Below are 22,615 nucleotides of genomic sequence, written 5' to 3' on the forward strand. Positions count from 1 at the left end.
GCCGTGGAACAGCTGAGAAGCCAATTGTCCCATTACTTTTGATCCCTTAACAAGTGGGAGACACATATGCGAACTGTTGTAATTCCTTCACCGTTTACCTGATTTGGATGTAAATACCCTCAAATTACAGCTGACAGTCTGCAGTTAAAGCACATCTTGTTTGTTTAATTTCAAATCCACTGTGGTGGTGTATAGAGCCAAAAATGTTAGAATTGTGTCAATGTCCCAATATTTATGGACCTGACTGTATATGCTAAAATATATTTAAATACACTGATTCAAGCCTAGCGATGCTTGAGCCAAACTGCTGTTTGGTCAAGCATGCTCGCCCAACACTACCATTGACACATGTTTAGTAATGTCAGTTGAAAATTTGCAATAACCCAATAAAAAGTAAAATCTACACACATAATATAATAATATAAAATATTTTCAGGTTAATGAATGAAAATAGAGGAACAGGAATAAATTATCCTATAAGTATTGTCAAATTTGGATCTGAAGACACCTTGCTGCTCTACAGAAGAGGCAGATGTTGCCAGAAGCCCAATTTGGGAAATGTGAAGAATGCTGTCTACCTAAAAATCATAATAAATGTAATAATCTGCATAATGTATGACTATATATCTGTCAGGAGGTTGAGGGTACAAAACAATGTTCTGCAGATCTGTATAAAGGTCTTTGTTGTAATAATCTTCAGAATCAGCTTTTAAGCACTTTAGTTTTATAAATGATAAAAATACTCCTATATTATTCAACGTCCTTCTTTATCACCACAGCTGAGATGAACAACATGAGGTAGACTGTGGATGGTGATGACACTCAATTATCAACTCTGTTGTAGGTCAAATTCAAGTTTTTGGATCTTCAGCTTAGAAGAGTTTCCAGTTATGACCCACCCAAAGAACACTGTCCAACTTTGAGATGTAACACTCCCTTCAAATGCATCTGTGTATAGAAATAAAATTCTTCAGGCATTGAATGGAAACCGGGTTTGGGCATTTTGTTATCATAATAGTGGTGAGAAATCGTGTGTCCTTCTGGATCTTGAGGAAATGGCCAAAATCCATAAAGGGTCACCTTATCGCAGAGCTCAATAGCAGCACTGACCAGCATGAGCCCAGAAGACAAACGTTTGACCTTCAGCCCCTCCTCTTTCCAGTAGATTGAGAGATTCTTCAGATATTCAGGATGGAAAAAGGCGATTTTATTTGGCAAATCAAAGTCTTGTACCGAATGTAATGCTCGGAAAGAAACATGCATGTTGCCTACGTATGAAAAAGCTGGTAAGATGATCATTGCAGAGCCATAGCTTTTCACAAGCTCAATGAATGATTTTCTTCTCTCAAGGAGCTTTTGAAACCTATAAGTGAAGCCATAGGAAATACTGTTAGACAAGACCTGTGGCAAAAATAAATACAATCTATAGAATGGATACAAAGACTAAGGGCTCTTTCACACTTGCGTTGTCCGGATCCGGCGTGTACTCCACTTGCCGGAATTACACGCCAGATCCGGAAAAACGCAAGTGTACTGAAAGCATTTGAAGACGGATCCGTCTTTAAAATGCTTTCAGTGTTACTATGGCAGCCAGGACGCTATTAAAGTCCTGGTTGCCATGGTAGGAGCGGGGAGCGGGGGAGCGGTATACTTACAGTCCGTGCGGCTCCCGGGGCGCTCCAGAATGACGTCAGAGCGCCCCATGCGCATGGATGACGTGCCATGCGATCACGTGATCCATGCGCTTGGGGCGCCCTGACGTCACTCTGGAGCGCCCTGGGAGCCGCAGGGACGGTAAGTATGCTGCTCCCCTGCTCCCGGCTACACTTTACCATGGCTGCCAGGACTTTAGCGTCCCGGCAGCCATGGTAACCATTGAGAAAAACCTAAACGGTAAGTCTTCAGGATTTTTGGCCGGAGCAAAAAGCGCAGCATGCTGCGGTATTTTCTCTGGCCAAAAAACTTTCCGGTCCTGAACTGAAGACATCCTGATGCATCCTGAACGGATTTCACTCCATTCAGAATGCATTAGGATAAAACTGATCAGGATTCTTCCGGCATAGAGCCCCGACGACGGAACTCTATGCCGGAAGAAAAGAACGCAGGTGTGAAAGAGCCCTAAGTTGATGACAAATTGAGAATATAATTCTAACATTTATGATGTTTCTAGGTGGATTGAGTAAAAGTGTACTGGTTAATAAGGACAAATGAACTAGAGAAAACCACTGATGGATATGGTCAATAATTGCACCAGGAAATTGTGGCCAGATGCCTCAGACTCGAGGGCCCATGGTGTTCTGAGTAGAGATGAGCGAATCAAAGTTGACAAAGTGGAATTCGATCCGAATTTCAGGAAAAATTTGATTCACACCAAATCCGAATTTCCTCACGCTTCATGATAACAAATCAAATTTTTTCCTAAAATGGCTGCTGCACTTGTGAGGACATGGAGAAAGGAACTCTGGGAAGGCGGGATCACCCATAATCCCATGCATGCAGCCAATCAGCAGCCAGCCAGCCCTGTGATGTCACAGCCCTATAAATATCCTCAGCCATCTTGGATTCTGTAATTTTTCTGTGTACTTAGTGCAGGGAGAGACATCAGCAGGCGCTAGGGACAGTGCTAGGAAAGACTTCATTGTGCTAAAAAACTGAATTACAAATGCAGGGAAAGATTATTCAAGGTGTAAGGAAAGGATAGGGAGGAATCATTTCACAGCATTTATGTAGAACAGGGCTCAGTAGGGGAGGTTACAGCCTGGGTAATAGGAACAATCCTATTACACCTTGCTGCACTGACTGTGGACCCAAATTGCCATTATACAGCTCTGTAATTCCAGCAAACCGTTCTTGTTATTGGGGTGCAAGTGCTGTGATACAGCCATTAACAGGGGTTATCACAAGGAAATATTTATATGTCTTATTTGCCCTTGTGCGGTGCAGTTATATGTTCTAAAGCATTTTTTGCCTTGTATTAGTGGAGAAAAAGGGCTTAGCTGTTGTGTGGTGAAGTGCTTAAATTACAGCCCTTGTTGTCGTGTAATACTGGCAAAAGAAAAATATATTTGCTGTTCAGCGGTGCAGTTATATGTTCAAAAGCCTTTTTTTTGTGTATTAGTGGCAAAAGAAAAATGTATTTGCCGTTCAGCGCTGCAGCTATATGTTCCAAATCCTATTGTGATGTGCATAAGTGGAAAAATATAAATATTTTTCCGTTTAGCGGTGCAGTTAGATGCTCTAAAGCCTTTTGTGGTGTATATTAGTGGCAAATGAAAAATGTATTTGCTGTTCAGCAGTGCAGTTATATGTTCTAAAGCCTTTTGTGGCGTGTATTAGTGGCTAAAGAAAAATATATTTGCTGTTCAGCAGTGCAGTTATATGTTCTAAAGCCTTTTGTGGTGTGTATAAGTGGAAAAAGAAAAATATATTTGCCGTTCACTGGTGCAGTTATATGTTCGAAAGCCTTTTGTGTTGTGTATTAGTGGCAAAAGTAAAATATATTTGCCATTCAGCGGTGCAGTTATATGTTCTAGAGCCTTTTGTGGCGTGTATAAGTGGAAAAAGAAAAATATATTTGCCATTCAGCGGTGCAGTTTGTTGTGCATTTTCATAAGTGTACAATGTATCTAATGATATTATATTCAATATGGATAATCATTGCTTTTAACAGCATGTGATCAGTATGAACCTGAAAAAACCTAAGATGGGTTCATGGCAAGTTCAGGGTGTTGAAAGTGAATATATAGAGAACATTGTACTTTTAATTATTGTTTAGAGACATGGATTTATCTATAGGCAGTGTAATGGTTTCTCTAAACATGTCTGTCTGAGGAACAATGGGTGTTTCATGTGTAGTGTCGCACTAGGTAAATGTGGGCACTACACAAGGGTCAATTGGGCCACGTTGTTCCCCTCCTTCTGTGGGACAGAGTCACTGTATTTTATATGATGCTTTTATGTGTATTTTTCATGTTTTCACCTGTGCCAGGCCTGTTAGGTGTAGTTCCTCCTCCTACACAGTAGAGGGAACCCCTTAGTATTTATAGTCAGGTCCAGCTCAGGGAGAGGCAGTCTGTGTAGAGTCAGAAGTCAGTGTGGACTTTAGCTAGGCAGCAGCTGAAGTGGAGCTTCTGACATGCAGCTAGATAGCCCAGGCTTCTAGCTTGCCACCAGGACAAGAGGTTACCTCCTGAGAAAACCAAGTTCCCTTAAAGGTGCAGTGCAGAGCCAAGTGTATTCCCGGCCAAACAGAGAGCTGAAGGGCAGAAGGATACTTTACAGCAAGGATATATATACCAGAGGAAGTTTTCCCTACCCAAGGATAAAGACAGTTATAGGGCATACGGGCCTTGGAGAAAGACAGACAGGATTCTGAGGAAAAGTGCAGCCTGATCTGTAAGTGTTATCCCCTCTGAGTATCTTGCAAGGACACTGCCTGCCATTTTTATATCAAGCCTGCCTGTTACAAACTGTTTACATGTGGAACTGACCAAAGACTGTAAATAGTTGAACTGTTTTCAGTAAAAAAAAGTTCTGGTTCACTACAACATTGTGTTCCTTAATTATTCCTACAATAAATCGGTGTGCCACCGTTACCGGCACTGGCGTAACGAACTTAAAGGGATCTTGCCACTGGCACATTAAAAACCTGCAACATCCAGGGCACCTCACCTACTATCAGGCCTGGTCCCTATACACAGAGAGTGCCCCAGAGGACCCCTGTGCCAGCCTCTCCATCACTGCTGTACGTCTGCCTAGGGTATATAAAAGACTGTGAGTACTATAAACACCCTCGGTTAGTAACTACCCCTGTGACCTCACCATTCGCCTCACCTTGCAGGGCTGCATACTGCACATGTCTAAGCCATGATCTGATAAGAGATATCCATAAAACACATAGATATCTATTCATATATTCACATACATAACCCCATGTATAAGGCAAGAAATCCCAGTTATTAAACCTGACAGGGCACACCTGTGAAGTGAAGACCATGTCAGGTGACTACCTCTTGAAGCTCATCAAGAGAATGCCAAGAGTGTGCAAAGCAGTAATCAAAGCAAAAGGTGGCTACTTTGAAGAACCTAGAATATGACATATTTTCAGTTGTTTCACACTTTTTTGTTATGTATATAATTCCACATGTGTTAATTCATAGTTTTGATGCCTTCAGTGTGAATCTACAATTTTCATAGTCATGAAAATAAAGAAAACTCTTTGAATGAGAAGGTGTGTCCAAACTTTTGGTCTGTACTGTATATATTGTAAGGGATCGTCTTTTTTCAGGGGGTCACACTCACCGATATCTTCGCAAACACGACTATAATGTCCAAACTCTTGCTTTATTTCAGACACTTTTGCAAAGCACAGGTTAAGAAGTCGCAGCTTCAACTTATCACGTGTGACATCCACACAAAATAACAAACCCCTGCCCGGCGAGGCTCTAACTAAACATATAGTCGTATCCCTGACTCAAGTAGAGAGCCCTGTTCACACATGGAACACAAATGCGGCTTTCCTCAGCCATTCATTCCAGCAACCTCCAGGCTGTGACACTTCAATACCTTTTGGGGGATTGTGGCCCAGTAGTCCTCCCGACTCTGGCCTTGTGATCCATGTTTCACAGGCGTCACCGCGTCCCCCAAAGTTCAGGCTATTGCCTAGCCTTGTGGCCCCTCAACACACCCGGCTGAGACCACTCGCACAGAGCCTCACCAGGACTCTGCTTCACAAGACACTCCACACTTTGCATTTTGTTAATTATTAAAAATAAACTATCAACACTTCTATTTAGGCCTCATGCACACGACCGTTGATTTGGTCTGCATCTGAGCCACCGTATTTGATGGGACAGCAAAAGATGCGGAAAGCATTCCGTGTGCTTTCCGCATCCGTTGCTCCGTTCCGTGTTCCACAAAGAAAATATAACCTGTCCTATTCTTGTCAGTTTTGCAGACAAGAATAGGCAGTTATATTAATGGCTGTCCATGCCGTTCCGCAAATTCCAGAACACAGACAGACGCCATCCGTGTTTTGTGAAACCGCAAAAACGGTTGTGTGCATGAGGCCTTATGAAAGCGTTCTTACTTTGCAGAATTTGTGCACACCGGCCTAAAACATTTGCACATCTTGTGAACCTGGATCTAACCTGCCAATGTGCAATGTTTTCCTCTTTTATGAAGCCAAATTTGTCACATAGACAAAAAAGAGGCATGAAAGATTGTCAATCATTCATTCTCCTACACATGATCCAACACCATTGTTTTCTCATTTCATATACAGAAAAGTGTCCATCTCACCTGGTATTCAGAATACTTGGGTTTGCACTCACAAAATCAGACTTGTTTCCAATATCATCTACTATGGTCATAGGTGGTAAATTAAACCTGTAACGGAAGGCACAACTTTGAACAAGAGGAGGGGATGATCTTAAAGGAGATAGTTTTAGACAGCAATGGGAGAAGAGATGAAAAGATAAAGAAGACAAATAACTAGTAGCTGAGTCTTAAAAGAGTTGTCGTAACTGGACATCCTCGCTAAATGTCCTAAGCTTCCAATACACATGACATAACTGTCACCCAAACCCACCAATTTTGGTAGGACCAGCTGACCATTTAATGTGTTTATGGTTCTCCAGATGGCCCAAAATGACAGATGCCAGGGGACATCAGGATGGGGAAGTTGGATTTACAATACCCAATCCTTTTGCTCTTGGGGAGATAAACCAATGCCAGATGTATACGGTGCAGCTGGGAACCAAGGGCACATGTGAATGGGGAACATGAGAGTAGTGTTGAGCGCGAATATTCGAATCGGAAATTTTTATAGCGAATATTGGCATTTCGAGTATTCGCTAAGATCTAGAATATATTGCTATATCTTTGTAATAACAAATATTCTAGATTTTTTTTAGCACTAGATAAACCTATAATCTTTTCTGACTTATTGTATATAGCTTCTCGTAATCCTAATTTGCTATCATCCATAACTTTTTTTTTCTTAATAGTTATTATATTACCTATCATTAATTAACTTTTATTATACGTATTTTCCTACCTATCATTCATTTTTTTATAGATACTATATTATTTTTATAAAAAAATAAAAAATAATTACCTATAACTCACAATAAATAACATATGACAGACAATCACACAAAGGCTGTATGCCAAAAGCCGGGTATGTGCAAGCCAACAACCTATCCACGAGATAGATGCAGTCAGCATATACCTTACAATTGCAGCCTTGTGCACTATGAGACATGCAAGACCAGCTTTATATTTTTATTATAAAACTAAAATACTTACAATCAAACAATTTAATCAAAAGTTACTCAAGAAGCGCATTCCACATATTAATAATCCACAATGTAGCAGCTCTAACACCTAAATGATTTCTGTCACGTAAATAGAAAACATAAATCTCACTTAAAGCAAGTTTGATGCATTCTTTTTCAATAATCAAGTCTTTCCTGGACAACAAAATATTACAAACTTTCCATAATGCGTTTTTCAAGCAGTTCAGCATAGTCCATAATACCTGCTTCTTACCTGTCTGCAGCACAGTACAAAGTCCATACATTACTCGTTGGTGATTTAGGAAGCCCAGATCTCGTCGGTAGACAATCCTGCATTACCATCCAGACTAAGTCTTTTAAACAGTTCGAGACTGGGTAAGCGCAATTACATTCCAAAGACTTGACTTTCTCCATTTTCGAGCTCCAAATAAACTAAAAGATTACTTTCTGAAGTTATTTCAGACACTGATCACTTGAAGGGAAGACTACATTCAAGTACAGTAGAATTAGGATTATTAGGGCTTTAATGATCAAATTTTTCCCTTCTATTGTTAATTTGCGCAGCTTCCAAAAATCCACTTTCTTTTGGACTTTTGCTTTGACTTCCTCCCAACTCTTTTGATTCTTTTAGATCCGGGATATTTGCTTCTCTCCAATCTCCTATGGCAAAGTCTTTGACCAACTGGAGGAGTGGCTCTGAAGAATTTGCATAGCTCTGCCCACCTGGAAGATCCCAGAAGAATCTGCATAGCTCCGCCCACCAGGACAAGCTAGGCGGAAGAATCTGTGCTGCTCAAGCCATCTGGAGAAGCTAACCAGAGGAATCTCAGAAGCTCCACCTCTTCGGAAGAAGCTCTTCCTGCACACAATGACCAGCGTGGCCCCACGAAAACAAGCTTCAGAACAGAGAAAGGTCACGGATGAAGCTCACCATGATCGTTTCAGCCTCCACTTTACCGGCTTCCAATCCGGCAGCACCCGTTCCCCCCAAGCAACAGGCCGGAAAGAAACCCAGCCCCGGCTCCCCAGCTCTGGATCCATGGATGAGGCAGACAGTTGTCCTGAAGTAGAAGGAGGTGGACGGGAGAGTGTTGGACAGGAGTCAGGACGTGTTCAGCAAGAAGATGGTCCTGGACCAGGAATTCTCCAAAGCAGAAACGTTGAGCATCCATTCTTTCATCACAGAGATGTTCTACATCATGTTTTCTTCCATGGCCATATGCAAGTGTTACTGGGAGATGGTGAAAGCTGTGAGACCGGACTCTCCTTTCAATCACTTTGTGAGAAAGTCCAGAGAGAAGAAAGGAGAGTGACTGTCTCCTTGTGGAACCCACACATCCCAGGTAAAGACATCGTCACCTACCTGAAGCGCTTCTGCACTGTGGTGAGGGACCCCACCCACATCTTAGACAGAAACAGCTTCTGGACTGGCAAGTGGTCTGTCATCGTCCGCTTAAACAAATACTCTACACCCCTGGATGGTGTGCCGCACCTGCCTCATTTGCCCAAAGTCATTTTCTTTGGGCAACTCTTCGGGACTCATCTATTACCCTGATATGCCGCAGATCTGCAGGAAATGCAGCAAGAAGGGCCACAGTATGAAGGACTGCAAGGAGGCCGCCCATCTGTACAAAGACTGTCCCAAGAGGGCAGGACCTACGCAGACGGTAGCAGCCAAGGGTCCAGCAAAGCAAGCACAGGCTCCAGCCCCAGCTGCCAACAAGGAGGGTTAGAGGACACCCCATATGTGGCCATAAACTACTGTACGGGCACACAGTAGGGCGTAGAGGGAAAGGTGCGCCGTATGGTTTTTAGAAGGCAGATATTGCTGGACTGTTTTTTTGGACACCATGTCCCATTTGAAGCCCCCCTGATGCACCCCTAGAGTAGAAACTCCATAAAAGTGACCCCATTTTAGAAACTACGGGATAGGGTGGCAGTTTTGTTGGTACTAGTTTAGGGTACATATGATTTTTGGTTGTTCTATATTACACTTTTTGTGATGCAAGATAACAAGAAATAGCTGTTTTGGCACCTTTTTTTTTGTTATTTACAAAATTCATCTGACAGGTTAGATCATGTAGTATTTTATAGAGCAGGTTGTCACGGAAGCGGTAATACCTAATATGTATACAATTTTCTTAGTTATGTAAGTTTTACACAATGATTTCATTTTTGAAACAAAAAAAATCATGTTTTAGTGTCTCCATAGTCTAAGAGCCATATTTTTTTCAGTTTTTGGGCAATTACCTTGGGTAGGGTCTAATTATTTGTGGGATGAGATGACGGTTTGATTGGCACTATTTTGGGGTGCATATGACTTCTTGATCGCTTGCTATTACACTTTTTGTGATGTAAGATGACCAAAACTGGCTTTTTTTACACCGTTTTTATTTTTTATGTTTTTACGGTGGTCACCTGAGGGGTTAGGTCATGAGATATTTTTATAGAGCCGGTCGATACGGACGTGGCGATACCTAATATGTATACTTTTTTTTATTTATGTAAGTTTTACACAATGATTTCATTTTTGAAACAAAAAAAAATCATGTTTTAGTGTTTCCATAGTCTAAGAGCCATAGTTTTTTCAGTTTTTGGGCGATTATCTTGGGTAGGGTACGATTTTTGCAGGATGAGATGACGGTTTGATTGGTACTATTTTGGCGTACATGCGACTTTTTTGATCACTTTTATTACCTTTTTTAGGAAAGTAAGGTGGGCAAAATTTCAATTTTCTCATAGTTTTTATTTTATTTTTTTTATGGCGTTCACCGTGCGGGGAAAGTAACATGACCGTTTTATCAGGTCGTTAAGGACGCGGCGATACCTAATATGTGTAGTGTATTTTATTTTTTCTATTTTTAATTAGTGATAAATGTGTTTTTTTATCTTTACTTTTTTCATTTTTTTTTCATTTTTTTCACCCAGACCCACTTGGTTCTTGAAGATCCAGTGGGTCTGATGTCTGTATAATACAGTACAGTACAGTACACAATATAAGCTTGTTTTGTATTTCTCATAGTTCACAAGGCTGCCATTGTAAGGTATGCTGACTGTACCTGTCTGATGGATAGGTTGTTAGCTTGCACATACCCAGCTTTTGGCATACAGACTTTGTGTGTTTGTTTGTTATATGTTATAGGTAATAAAATTGCGTGCGCAATACGAGCATATTACATTGCCAATTTTTGCAATCTCAAATTCGCAAATTTATGGCAAATATTCAGCTAAAAAAATTGCTAAATATTGCGAATTCGAATATTGCCTATGCCGCTCATCACTACATGGGAAATATTACTATTGAATGTGCATGGTCACCTTCTGTAGGACATGTGGACATCATTAAATAGTAACCCTTTCTTAGGCAAAGCAATGAGCTACTACAATGAGTAAACTCTCCTCTTGAGGATGGTGCAACCTGTTCCCATGGCCTCAGGGTTTTAACAGACCACCTGTTAGAGGGGGTGTTCATTTCATTCATTAAACCAGAGAAAAGTCTCAGAATAGATGATAGAATGGATAGTTTGCATACTGGCCAGGTGTCCTCATCCGGTTCACAGATCCGGACCCTGGAGACCCTGTGGTAGGACAGAGAAGCAGCCACTACACTTCAGTCCACTGAGCAGAATACAGTTTGTACTAGCGCCAGTTCCTCACCTAAACACGAAATCCATTTTGTCAATTTCTCTCCCACAAGAGCTGTTTTGTAAAATTCCTCCATTCCCAACCACAGCGCAAGTGTCGAAGGGTTTAGAGGTGAATGGAGATGTCTGTAATAGAAGGGTTAACAATAAGGGCTGTTGTTGTAACATAGAACATGTAATACAACTAGTATCATTATAAGGACATTCCTCTACCTATGCACAGAGTATACAGACTCTAAAGGTTGATGCACTGGAGCTTTCACTCCTCTCTGACCTATAGAGGAAATGGACCATGGCCCTGACCTTCTCTTTGCTTCCCCTGGACTTTTTAACTGCATAACCAGATCTCAAAACCATAGAGTCACAAAGCAAGTATGAAACAGGCCTAAGAAATTACACCGGGGAGTAGATTTGTCCGTCTGCAGCATTAAGAAATCGTTGACCACCTTCTTCAGCTCATACAGGTGGTCTCTCCCTATGCTTAGCTCACAGAAGAATGGCGGCAACCATGTGGGATCAGGGTTTTATAGGGCTCTCCCTAGCTGTGACATCACAGGGGGATGGCTACCTGAGGATTGACTGGCTGCACGACATTATGGGTGATCTTATGTTCGAGGGTTTCTCTCCTCTACACTTACTTTCACTTTCTAACATGTGGATTAGTTTAGAATTTCGGTCAACACTAATATTTGGTGCCCAGCAATTTATGTGACTTCACCTTGAATGAAGTGAGAATTCCTACTGAGAAAATGTTCATGCCTCAATGGGTGACACTCTCTCCTCCATTGTGTTCATAAGTGAACCTCAGTCGGCTGGTAAAAAAATTAAAAAATACTAATCAAGGCTCAACTAGGTATGTGACTAACTCAATCCTCTCTTCATATACTCTTGTTCTGGTTACTTGTGGTTGACCCTGACTCTGACCTTAACCATGCTATTTACTTCTGCCCTTGTTTTTCTCCTCCGAGTCTGTAATCTGGTATTAGTCATCTAGTCCAAACTGTACACTACACTTTACTTCTGGTTAAATCTTTATCTTATTCCTAGCAGATCACCTGCCCTCAGTTGGTGACTACTCATTGGTCCGAGACCTAGTAAGCTAACCGGAAAAGTCCACACCTCTGTTGGTGGTGGTGGTGGGGGTTAGAGTAAATAACAGTGACATTCTTTAGACTCTGCAACTACGCTTCTCTCAGATAAGAATCACAACAAGGCTGAGTCTTTACCAGGAGACACATCTGATCTGTGAAACTTACCGGTGGGAGCATTTGGAAAATGTTTTTATTGATCATTACATTCTTAGAGCTTGTCTCATATTGCAGCTTTTGGTCAAGAGGAGTGTTCTGTTGGCTGACTATTAACATGTGAGATGCATTACAACAGCTTCTGAACTTCCACCTGTAAATGAATCAGAATAGGACAAGAATAAAAAAAAAAAAAAAAAAAAACATTCTGGATGGAAAGATCTAGATCTAGAATATAAAACGGGGCTGGAGGTCCAGGTTGAGGAATGTGTCCTATGCAATGATGGGGTATCCAGTGATGGGGTGATCTGATCACACACTTATGGTTTCAGTATCCCATTTTCTGCATATATTGATCACCGGGAAATTTTGGGCATAATAGATGGAAAATCTGGGCTATTCTGATCACAGGAAACCATCAGCCTTCAATGGAATGGGGAATTCATGGGCCAACAAAGATATGCTAAGAGATATTTTGTAAAACTTTCTGTCACTTCTCTTTATTGTCATACCCATCTAGAGACTCACAACTCTCGGGATCAAGGACCCCATGTCTCCATGCCAGCCCCTGGTGGCACATCACTTGTCAATGTTTTTCAGCTGGAAAAGTAGTCATTAAGTGGCTTTACCTTGTTCTTATAGTTCAGAAGGGGCATGATGGAATATAACTGTTTAGAAGTGTCCTACATAGCAGTCAGGTAGCCTCATACTTAATTTATGACCAAGGGTCATTGATGCCCCAGTGTCCAGGTCAAAATTTACAAATCTGACATGCGTCACTTTATCTGGTAATAGCTTTGGAACACTTTTACTTATCCACGCCATTCTGAGATTGTTTTCTCGTGACACATTGTACTTCATGATAGTCATATATTTGAGTCAATATATTTCACCCAAAAATTCAAAATCCCAAATTTACCAAAAATTTGGAAAAATTCACAATTTTCCAAATTTCTATTTCTCTGCTTCTAAAACAGAAAGTCATACCTAATAAAATATTTATTACTTAACATTCCCCATATGTCTACTTTATGTTGGCATCATTTTGGAAATGTCATTTTATTTTTTTAGGACGTTAGAAGGCTTAGAAGTTTAGAAGAAATTCCTAAAATTTTAAAGAAAATTTCCAAAACGCACTTTTTAAGGACCAGTTCAGGTCTGAAGTCACTTTGTGAGTCTTACATAGTGGAAACCCCCATAAATGACCCCATTGCAGAAACTACACCCCTCAAGTTACTCAAAACTAATTTTACTAACTTTGTTAACCCTTTAGGCGTTCCACAAGAATTAAAGAAAAATGGAGATGAAATTTCTAAATTTCACTTTTTTGGCAGATTTTCCATTTTATAATTTTTTTTTCTTTTTGATCGCTTGCTGTTGCACTTTTTGTGATGTAAGGTGACAAAAATAGCTTTTTTGGCACAGTTTTTTTAATTTTATTTTTATGGTGTTTATCGGGGTTTGTCATGTGAGATATTTATAGAGACGGTCGTTACGGACGCGGTGACACCTAATATGTGTATTTTATTTTATTTTTTTATAGGAAAAGGCAATTTATTTTTATTTACATTTTTATTTATTTATTCATTAATTTTTACTTTTATTATTTTCACTTTTTTTTATCAGTTCCCTCTTGGATCTTGAAGAGCCAGTGGGGCTGATAGTTGTACTATACTTTCAATGCTCTTGCATTCCAAAGTATAATACTTACAGATGTCCTGTAGGTGGCAGCACTGGACGCCTTTCCATGACAACCATTGGGTGCTGCAATCACAGCGCTGCAGCCCCGATGGTTGAGAGAGGGAGCTCCCTCCCTCTGTTAACCCCATGGATGCCGCAACTGCGGCATCTATGGGGTTACAGGAGAGTGTCAGCATAGAGCTGACACTCTCTGCTGATGACGGCGGCTCAGTAATGGAGCCACCGCCATCGCACACAGCAGGGGGATCGGGGGGCAGCGCTGAAAAGGGGGGGGTACGGCCAATATTGAGGGAGGCTGGAGCAGGAGGGGCGTCTGCAAAATGACTGCATGGGGCGGGGAGGGGGCGGACCGCATCAGGGCAGCTAGGTGATGAGCTGCAGGCGGCACAAGGGGGGGGGCACAGCCACAGATCGGGGGCACAGATCGGGGGGGGTGTATTACGAGGACACATTACCTGATTTCAGGCTCTGATCTGCAGAGCGCAGATCAGAGCCTGAAACTTGCATTTTAGCACTGCCGCGATACGATTGGTTAGTCTGCACAGACTAACCAATCGGATCAATTGCTGGCAAGGGGCCACTCTGATTGGTCCCTTGCCGGCATTACTGCATTGTATGCTGTCCGTGACAGCATACAGGGCAGGGGCAGAAGCTTTAATCCAAGCGCTTTGCAGCGCTTGGATTAAAAAGCTGCCAGAACGTTTATATACGTGGTAGCGGGGGTATGTGCAGCTATCACGTATATATACAGATTGCGGTCGGGAAGGGGTTAACATCAGCATAGCCCCCCATTGCGGTACTGCGTCCGGCCCAGTGCAATCAGCTTAGCAGAGGGGAGCTGACGGAGCTTCACCAGGTAATGGTAACCAGTAGAGTATTTGGATGCACTTGGGAACTGTCAGGAATACATTGTTAGATAATCGTGTGCGCCCTGAATCACAGTCTATTTTATATCATAGTTTTTTTCATAGACATTTTTGATACTTTTGAATGCTTACCTTTGTAGTTCATGCTCTGATTTTCTGTATGTCCAGGGACATCTCTGGAGGTCGTTCATGTATTTCCTGAAAATATTTGGTTTTATGCTACAGAAAAAAAGAAAAAGATAAAAAGGTAATTTCTATGCAGTCATCAATCCAGGTAAAACCTCTATATTCTTCTCCGTCCAGACTCATTACAAGTTCCTCTTATTCTTATCAAATTGGACTACTAAAAAACTAAAAGGATGGTCTAGGAACTGAAAAAATGGTAACTCCTCAAATATTCCTAATGCATTATAACTCCAGTATCACACCTCCTGATACATTATAACTCCACTATTACACCTCCAGATACATTATTACTCCACTATTACACCTCCTGATACATTATAACTCCACTATTACACCTCCTGATACATTATAACTCCACTATTACACCTCCTGATACATTATTACTCCACTATTACACCTCCTGATACATTATAACTCCACTATTAGGCCGAATGCACACAGCCGTGTTTCACAGGCTGGATTCCTGCTGAGAGCAGGAGCGCAAGGCATAATTGGTTACTATGACGCTGTGCGCTCCCTGCTGCCGCCGCAACACAGTAATACACTGGTATGATCTACAAACCGGATTCCAAAAAAGTTGGGCCACTATACAAATCGTGAATAAAAACTGAATGCAATGATGTGGAGGTGACAACTTCTAATATTTTATTCAGAATAGAACATAAATCACGGAACAAAAGTTTAAACTGAGAAAATGTACCATTTTAAGGGAAAAATATGTTGAATCAGAATTTCATGGTGTCAACAAATCCCCAAAAAGTTGGGACAAGGCCATTTTCACCACTGTGTGGCATCTCCCCTTCTTCTTACAACACTCAACAGACGTCTGGGGACCGAGGAGACCAGTTTCTCAAGTTTAGAAATAGGAATGCTTTCCCATTCTTGTCTAATACAGGCCTCTAACTGTTCCATCGTCTTGGGCCTTCTTTGTTGCACCTTCCTCTTTATGATGCGCCAAATGTTCTCTATAGGTGACAGATCTGGACTGCAGACCGGCCATTTCAGTACCCGGATCCTTCTCCTACGCAGCCATGATGTTGTGATTGATGCAGAATGTGGTCTGGCATTATCTTGTTGAAAAATGCAGGGTCTTCCCTGAAAGAGATGACGTCTGGATGGGAGCAGATGTTGTTCTAGAACCTGAATATATTTTTCTGCATTGATGGTGCCTTTCCAGACATGCACGCTTTCCATGCCACACGCACTCATGCAACCCCATACCATCAGAGATGCAGGCTTCTGAACTGAGTGTTGATAACAACTTGGGTTGTCCTTGTCCTCTTTGGTCCGGATGACATGGCGTCCCAGATTTCCAAAAAGAACTTTGAATCATGACTCTTCTGACCACAGAACAGTCTTCCATTTTGCCACACTCCATTGTAAATGATCCCTGGCCCAGTGAAAACGCCTGAGCTTGTGGATCTTGCTTAGAAATGGCTTCTTCTTTGCACTGTAGAGTTTCAGCTGGCAACGGCGGATGGCACGGTGGATTGTGTTCACTGACAATTCCTGAGCCCATTCTGTGATTTCCTTTACAGTAGCATTCCTGTTTGTGGTGCAGTGTAGTTTAAGGGCCCGGAGATCACGGGCATCCAGTATGGTTTTACGGCCTTGACCCTTACGCACAGAGATTGTTCCAGATTCTCTGAATCTTCGGATGATGTTATGCACAGTTGATGATGATAGATGCAAAGTCTTTGCAATTTTTCGCTGGGTAACACCTTTCTGATATTGCTCCACTATCTTTCTGCGCAACATTGTGGGAATTGGTGATCCTCTACCCATCTTGGCTTCTGAGAGACACTGCCGCTCTTAGAAGCTATTTTTATACCCAATCATGTTGCCAATTGACCTAATTAGTGGTAATTGGTCTTCCAGCTCTTCGTTATGCTCAAATTTACTTTTTCCAGCCTCTTATTGCTACTTGTCCCAACTTTTTTGGGATTTGTTGACACCGTGAAAATTTGAATCAACGTATTTTTCCTTTAAAATGATACATTTACTCGGATTAAACGTTTGATCTGTCATCTACGTTCTATTACAAATAAAATATTGACATTTGCCATCTCCACATCATTGCATTCAGTTTTTATTCACAATTTGTTTAGTGTCCCAACTTTTTGGGAATCCAGTTTGTATACCAGTGTATTACTGTACTGTGGCGGCAGCAGGGAGTGCATGGCGTCATAGCAACCAATGACGCCGTGCGCGCCTGCTCTCAGCAGGAATCCAGCCCGTGTGCATTCGGCCTCACACTTACTAATACATTATAACTGCACTATTACACTTACTTACTGATAAATTATAACTAGAGATGAGCAAATTTTTCAAATATTTGATTTGCCGGTTCGCTGAATAAAAAAAAACAAAAATTAGGTTGAATCCGAATTTGCTTGTGGCGAATCACGTTAAAAAACAGCTATTTCCTGGCTGCAGAGAGACTGTATAGCGGTGTAGAACACTGTGCCTTGCAGTAACACACATAGGGAGTCTGCTGTGGTAGAGAAACAATACTGTGAGTCAGTATGACATGCAGATGACAGGCGTCGCTCTTGGAATCACTGCACACTTCACTTATTTCGGCAGTCACGGGGCCAAAACTGACCAAATAATTTAAGTATGAACTCAGCCTTACAGGTCAATGTTAGCACTAATAAGAAGCGTACCCACATAGAGTTCTACAGAACCTGTTCTATTAAACGCTTATACAAGTAGAGCCCCCCGAAAGAGTGGAGAGGGTGTCAGCAGTAAGTTTGTGTTGACGTCACAGATTATTTTGCCCTTCCATTGATCCTTCAGAACAATAACCCCCAAAAAACTAATCCTGTCTGTGAAGCATCCGCCTTCACTCGGTCAGCATTTGGTCAGTAATCCATTAGTATTGCTAAAGCCAAAAAAAAACAGGATTGGATTCAAAACAGAGATGACACATGAATGGAATATTTGCAAGTCTTCTGTGTTTTGTACCCACTCCTAGAGGTGGCGGCACCATCAGGAGGCCACAGAGTAGCAAGGTGACATAGTGTTGAAGTGCAGCAGCATGAGGAGACCACAGAGTGGCAAGGTGACATAGTGTGGAGGTGGAAGCAGCATGAGGAGACCACAGAGTGGCAAGGTCACATAGTGGTAAGGTGGAAGCAGCATGAAGAGACCACAGAGTTGCCCAATCACAGAGTCTGTATGTGGTGGCAGCATCAGGAGGCCAAAGAGTGGCAAGGTGACAGTGTGAAAGTGGCAGCAGCATCCGGAGACCACAGAGTGGCAAGGTGACATAGTGTGGAAGTGGCAGATGCATAAGGATACCACGGAGTGGCAAGGTGACATAGTGGTGAGGTAAAAGCAGCATGAGGAGACCACAGAGTGGCCCAATCACAGAGTCTGTAGGTGGTGGCAGCTTTAGGAGGCCACAGAGTGCCACAATGACAGAGTGTGGAGGTGGCGGCAGCATTAGACCTCAGAGTGGCAAGGTGACATAGTGTGGAGGTGGCAGCAGCATCAGGAGGCCGCAGAGTGGCAAGGTGACATAGTGTGGAGGTGGGTGGCAATACCAGTACCTGCTGAAGATGGTGATGTGTGGCATCAGGCAGGTGGCAGCATCAGAATAGTAGCTGAGGCAAGTAGCCAGAAGAAACCAGTCTCTTTTGTTAAAGTGTTGATGTGGCACCATGGATTATCTAGTCTGATGTATCAGGAATTGGTGGGTGGAAATCATGGCTGATCCATGCCTCATTCATCTTGACAAAGGTCAGTATCTCCACATTTTTGGTGAGTTCTTCAGGGGGTAACTATGGCCCCCACCGCACTCAACACCCGCTCTGATGCCACACTCCTGGCCGGGCAGGACAGCTTTTCCAGGGCAAACTTGGCCAGTTGCAGCCACAAATCCAGTTTGGATGCCCATTAGTCAAGAGAATCTTCCGTGACGGCGGGTAGGTTCTGCTCTACTTCTAGCTGCTGGTGAGTAGTTTCTTCACTATGCGGGTAAACAAAGCTGCTCATCAGCAACTGTAGACTCAGGCTGCTGCTGCTGAAGCTGGTACTGCTCCTGCCACCCCACCCCTCCCAGCAGCCACGGCAGTGGAACGTGGGCACAGAGGCCCCCCCCTGGTCAGACCTGCGAGAGGATGGACAATGGCGCAGATAGGCAGTGGCCAACGGACTACATAGGATGTTTCTATAGTAGTTCAGTTTGTCCCTCCTCTCAGCGGGTGTAAAAAAGGCCCCCATTTTGGACCGGTAGTGAGGGTCCAACAAGGTGGAGAGTCCGAAGTCATCCCTCTGCTGAAGGGTAACACTTCGGCTATCACTACCCAGGCAAGTGAGCATGCACCGGCCGTTTGCTCTAGTGACTCGGAGAGACTCTCTGCCTCCATCTCCACTGCATACTGCCACGGTGTGTCTGGGTCCTCTGCCTGATCTTCCTCATCACCCTGTAGCTCCTCTGGCTGCTCCTGCTCCTCCTCTCCTGTCACCTCTGTAGAAAAACCACCTATTTCGCTACACATTGCTTGTGCTCCAATGTCCTTCTTCTCCTTCTCCAGTTCAGCCCCCACAGGGCTCATGTGGCCGTGAGATCTAGGAGCCATGTCTCCAGTCCCCTGACCAGCCAGATTTATCAGCATCTGTTCAGCATCTGGCCACCCTGCTTTATCCCCGCTACAAGGACAACGTGCTGTCCTTAATTCCGCCACTGGAGCGTGATCAGGAGATGCGCGAGTACAAGTGCACACTGGTAGATGCGCTGCTGATGGCATTACCACCTGACAGCGGGGACTCAGTTGAAGCTAAAGGAGAAGGGAGAAGAGGAAGAGGAAGAAGTTGCCGACGCAGCTGGGGCACTGCCAGCACCTCAGAAAGGAGGGTTAGCATGGCCGAAATGTGCAAAAGCTTTGTCAGCATTCCACAACAACCAGCACCACCAGCTGATATGGATCCTCTTAGCAGGAGGCAGCATTTCAGCAATATGGTGGAACAGTACGTGTGCACATGCCTACATGTGCAGTCATCGGGCGCACTTCTTGGGGTACATATTTGTTGTGACGCCAGTTGAAGTGAAGCAACAAGGACACAGAGCCCCTTTTAGTAAAACTGTGGATGGTGGCACCCAGATGTAGAAATGTCAGAGTGGTGTGGGGTGGCCTAAATGTCCCTTAATGTTTGGTGCACGTGTCACGAAGCTCCTACCTGTATACGCTGGAACCCTAGGCATTGCCCTCCGAAAGAAAAAGGGGGTAGTAGTAGTAGGGGATAAAGAACAAATTTGAGTCCAGACCTTGGGATGAAGTTGATAACAGCTTTACTTGAATAAACTTTTCTCCAAACAATTTACAGGCTTTGTCTTTGTTTCCAGCAGGCTTTTGCATTAACTGTGGCAGGCATGTAACTGGCCAGCTAAGACCTGTCCTAAGTTGCTAATATAGCTTATATGTTTATACAGCTAAACCTGCCAATAACCTTAATACAGTTCCTATGTTTGTGTATTAAAGACAAAAGCAGAGTTATTTACAGTGACTTCATGTTTGGATGTCATATAACTGTTATATATATTGTGTTCACAGAAGCAGAAAAGATAATATGCCTTTAAGATTCATTATATGGATGTGAGTTAAGCTCAATGACACAGCATAAACAACAGAAAGCATAGAGTTAAACTGTTGCTGCTGGGCAGTAGTCTTGACCAATCACAGCCAGCCTCACACATAGCAGGAGTTTTGACCAATCACAGCCAGCCTCACACACAGCCTGTGTGGGAAATTCCCCTAGCAGGAGCTTCCAGAGTCATTACACCTGAGGAGAGAAGCTGAACAGACATTCACTCCACTAAGAGCTGTGTTTTATGCAGAGAGGCCAAAATAGGTATTTAAAAAAGTTATATGATGTTCCTACTGTTAATATAGTGATTAGAACTGTATAATGAACCCGTTATATTTGTGTTTACTTACAGTTCCACCAATTGCAAATACCATACAATTGAAAACTACAAATACCATACAAACAATTGCAACCAATCAAATTTCATATTGCATTCCAAATTGCATACAACCATACCAGATCATACTCAACCAATCTGCACATAGTTACTGCAAACCGCATACTGCAAATTACGACCAAATTCAGCAAGTAGAACTATTAGTTAGACCTCAGATATATCTCTCAGAGAGATCATAAAGTGCTTAAATAACTTAAAGTGAGAGTACAGATACTGAAGAGAGAAATATATCCACCATTTTATGTTGAATGACAAGATTGAACAGTTGAACCACCATCCTATGCATACCGCTATTTTATGAATCTTTATGCAACACGTGTTAGTGCATGTACCTATCTACTGCAGAGGTGGCACTGTTATATGAAGAAAAGTTGAAGTCAATAATAAATTTGGTGTGTTCTTTAAACCTACTGTTTCCATAGAACGGCGCTAGAGGAATTACAGAGTAATAGACAGTCTGGTTAGACTAAAAGCCAGAGATATCAAAATTCTTCTAATGCCACAGCGCAAAAGGCACTTCATAGTGCTGCGCCTGCCACAGTGGAACTATTACCCTCAGAGGGCGAAGCGATAGCGCTCCTCAACTTGCACAGTAAAGAGTGCATTAGAGCAGCGGAGCGCCAGCATATACGGCCGTGCAGCAACTGTTCTCTGAGTGAGCAAGCACAGACACCTCAGCGGAGCTACCATAGAGGCCATAGAACATGTGCATTAGTCAAACTGCAGCCTACTCTTAAAGTGGCAGAACGGCAAAGGCAAAATAGTCAAAGAAAGAGCGCCAACCCTCCTGCGATTCCTAGAGAGAGAAAGAGATGCATGGTTGGAGGCCAAAGTCCAGAGCTAGAGTGCGGCACTGCTATCCACGGAGAGACCACGTACTGCAGCCAGTTAGTTTCCCGCCACCAGGCTCAAAGCCTGCAGCAGCGTATCCAAGCCAACGCATCGCAAGTCATCACAGAGCATCGCAAGTCATCACAGAGCATCGCAAGTCTGCACAGAACATTGCAAGTCTACCCAGAGCATCGCAAGTCAGTGCAGAGCATCGCATCATATCAAAAAAAGACACGTCTCTCTTAAGATTGACATTTGTTCCTGCTCTTCAGAATAAGGTCAGAGCTTTCCTTTTATTACTTATCATTGCATATAGGCTTTGGCATAAAGAGAATTTTTTTGTGTTCAGAAATAAGAGACTTTAAAGTAAAAACAAAGGACAGTAGTGTAGTAGTATATGGACTCTAAAGTATTTAAAGTGAAAGTCATGTATTTCTGCATTTTGTCAGTATTGCATTTAACGTGAAAGTCATTTATTTCTGCATTTGTCAATATTGCATTTAAAGTGAAAGGTCCTTTAATATTCGTATTGATTGTTATAGCATTTAAAGTAAAATGTCTGAGCCTAGTATTACCATGCCACTGTTAAAGGATGCAAAGATAAATAGAGTAGAAGTTGAAGAGCAAGAGAACCTGTCTGAGGTAGAAGAGTCTGGTGCAGCATTAGTCTTGCCTCAAAGAAATATAGCCAAAGCAGATGAACTAAGATGTCCGACCGACCTTAAAGATGCTGGAAAATTTAGGAGCAAGAAGCAGCATTAAAAGAGAAAAAGTTTGCCAGAATGTATGATAAGTGGAAATTATACATTAAAGACATTCGTAAAAAGCTAAAGCAAGAAAGTATAAAAGGGAACTT

The 22,615-nt window shown here is 42.5% G+C and overlaps 1 protein-coding gene across 1 annotated transcript in view; it reads right to left on the reverse strand.

Moving 5' to 3' along the window:
- Nucleotides 1-888: 888 nt before the first annotated feature.
- Nucleotides 889-22,615, reverse strand: part of LOC122929179 (alpha-2,8-sialyltransferase 8E-like) — a 78,126-nt gene continuing 56,399 nt past the window's right edge. Inside the window, exons 2-4 of the mRNA XM_044282687.1 lie at nt 10,956-11,068; nt 6,301-6,387; nt 889-1,363 (exon numbers count right to left, since the gene is read on the reverse strand). Of these exons, the coding sequence (XP_044138622.1) occupies nt 889-1,363; nt 6,301-6,387; nt 10,956-11,068 (675 nt within the window). The remainder of the gene's footprint in view (nt 1,364-6,300; nt 6,388-10,955; nt 11,069-22,615) is intronic.

Source organism: Bufo gargarizans, chromosome 2 (genome assembly GCF_014858855.1).
Source record: "Bufo gargarizans isolate SCDJY-AF-19 chromosome 2, ASM1485885v1, whole genome shotgun sequence".
Lineage (NCBI taxonomy): Eukaryota > Metazoa > Chordata > Amphibia > Anura > Bufonidae > Bufo > Bufo gargarizans.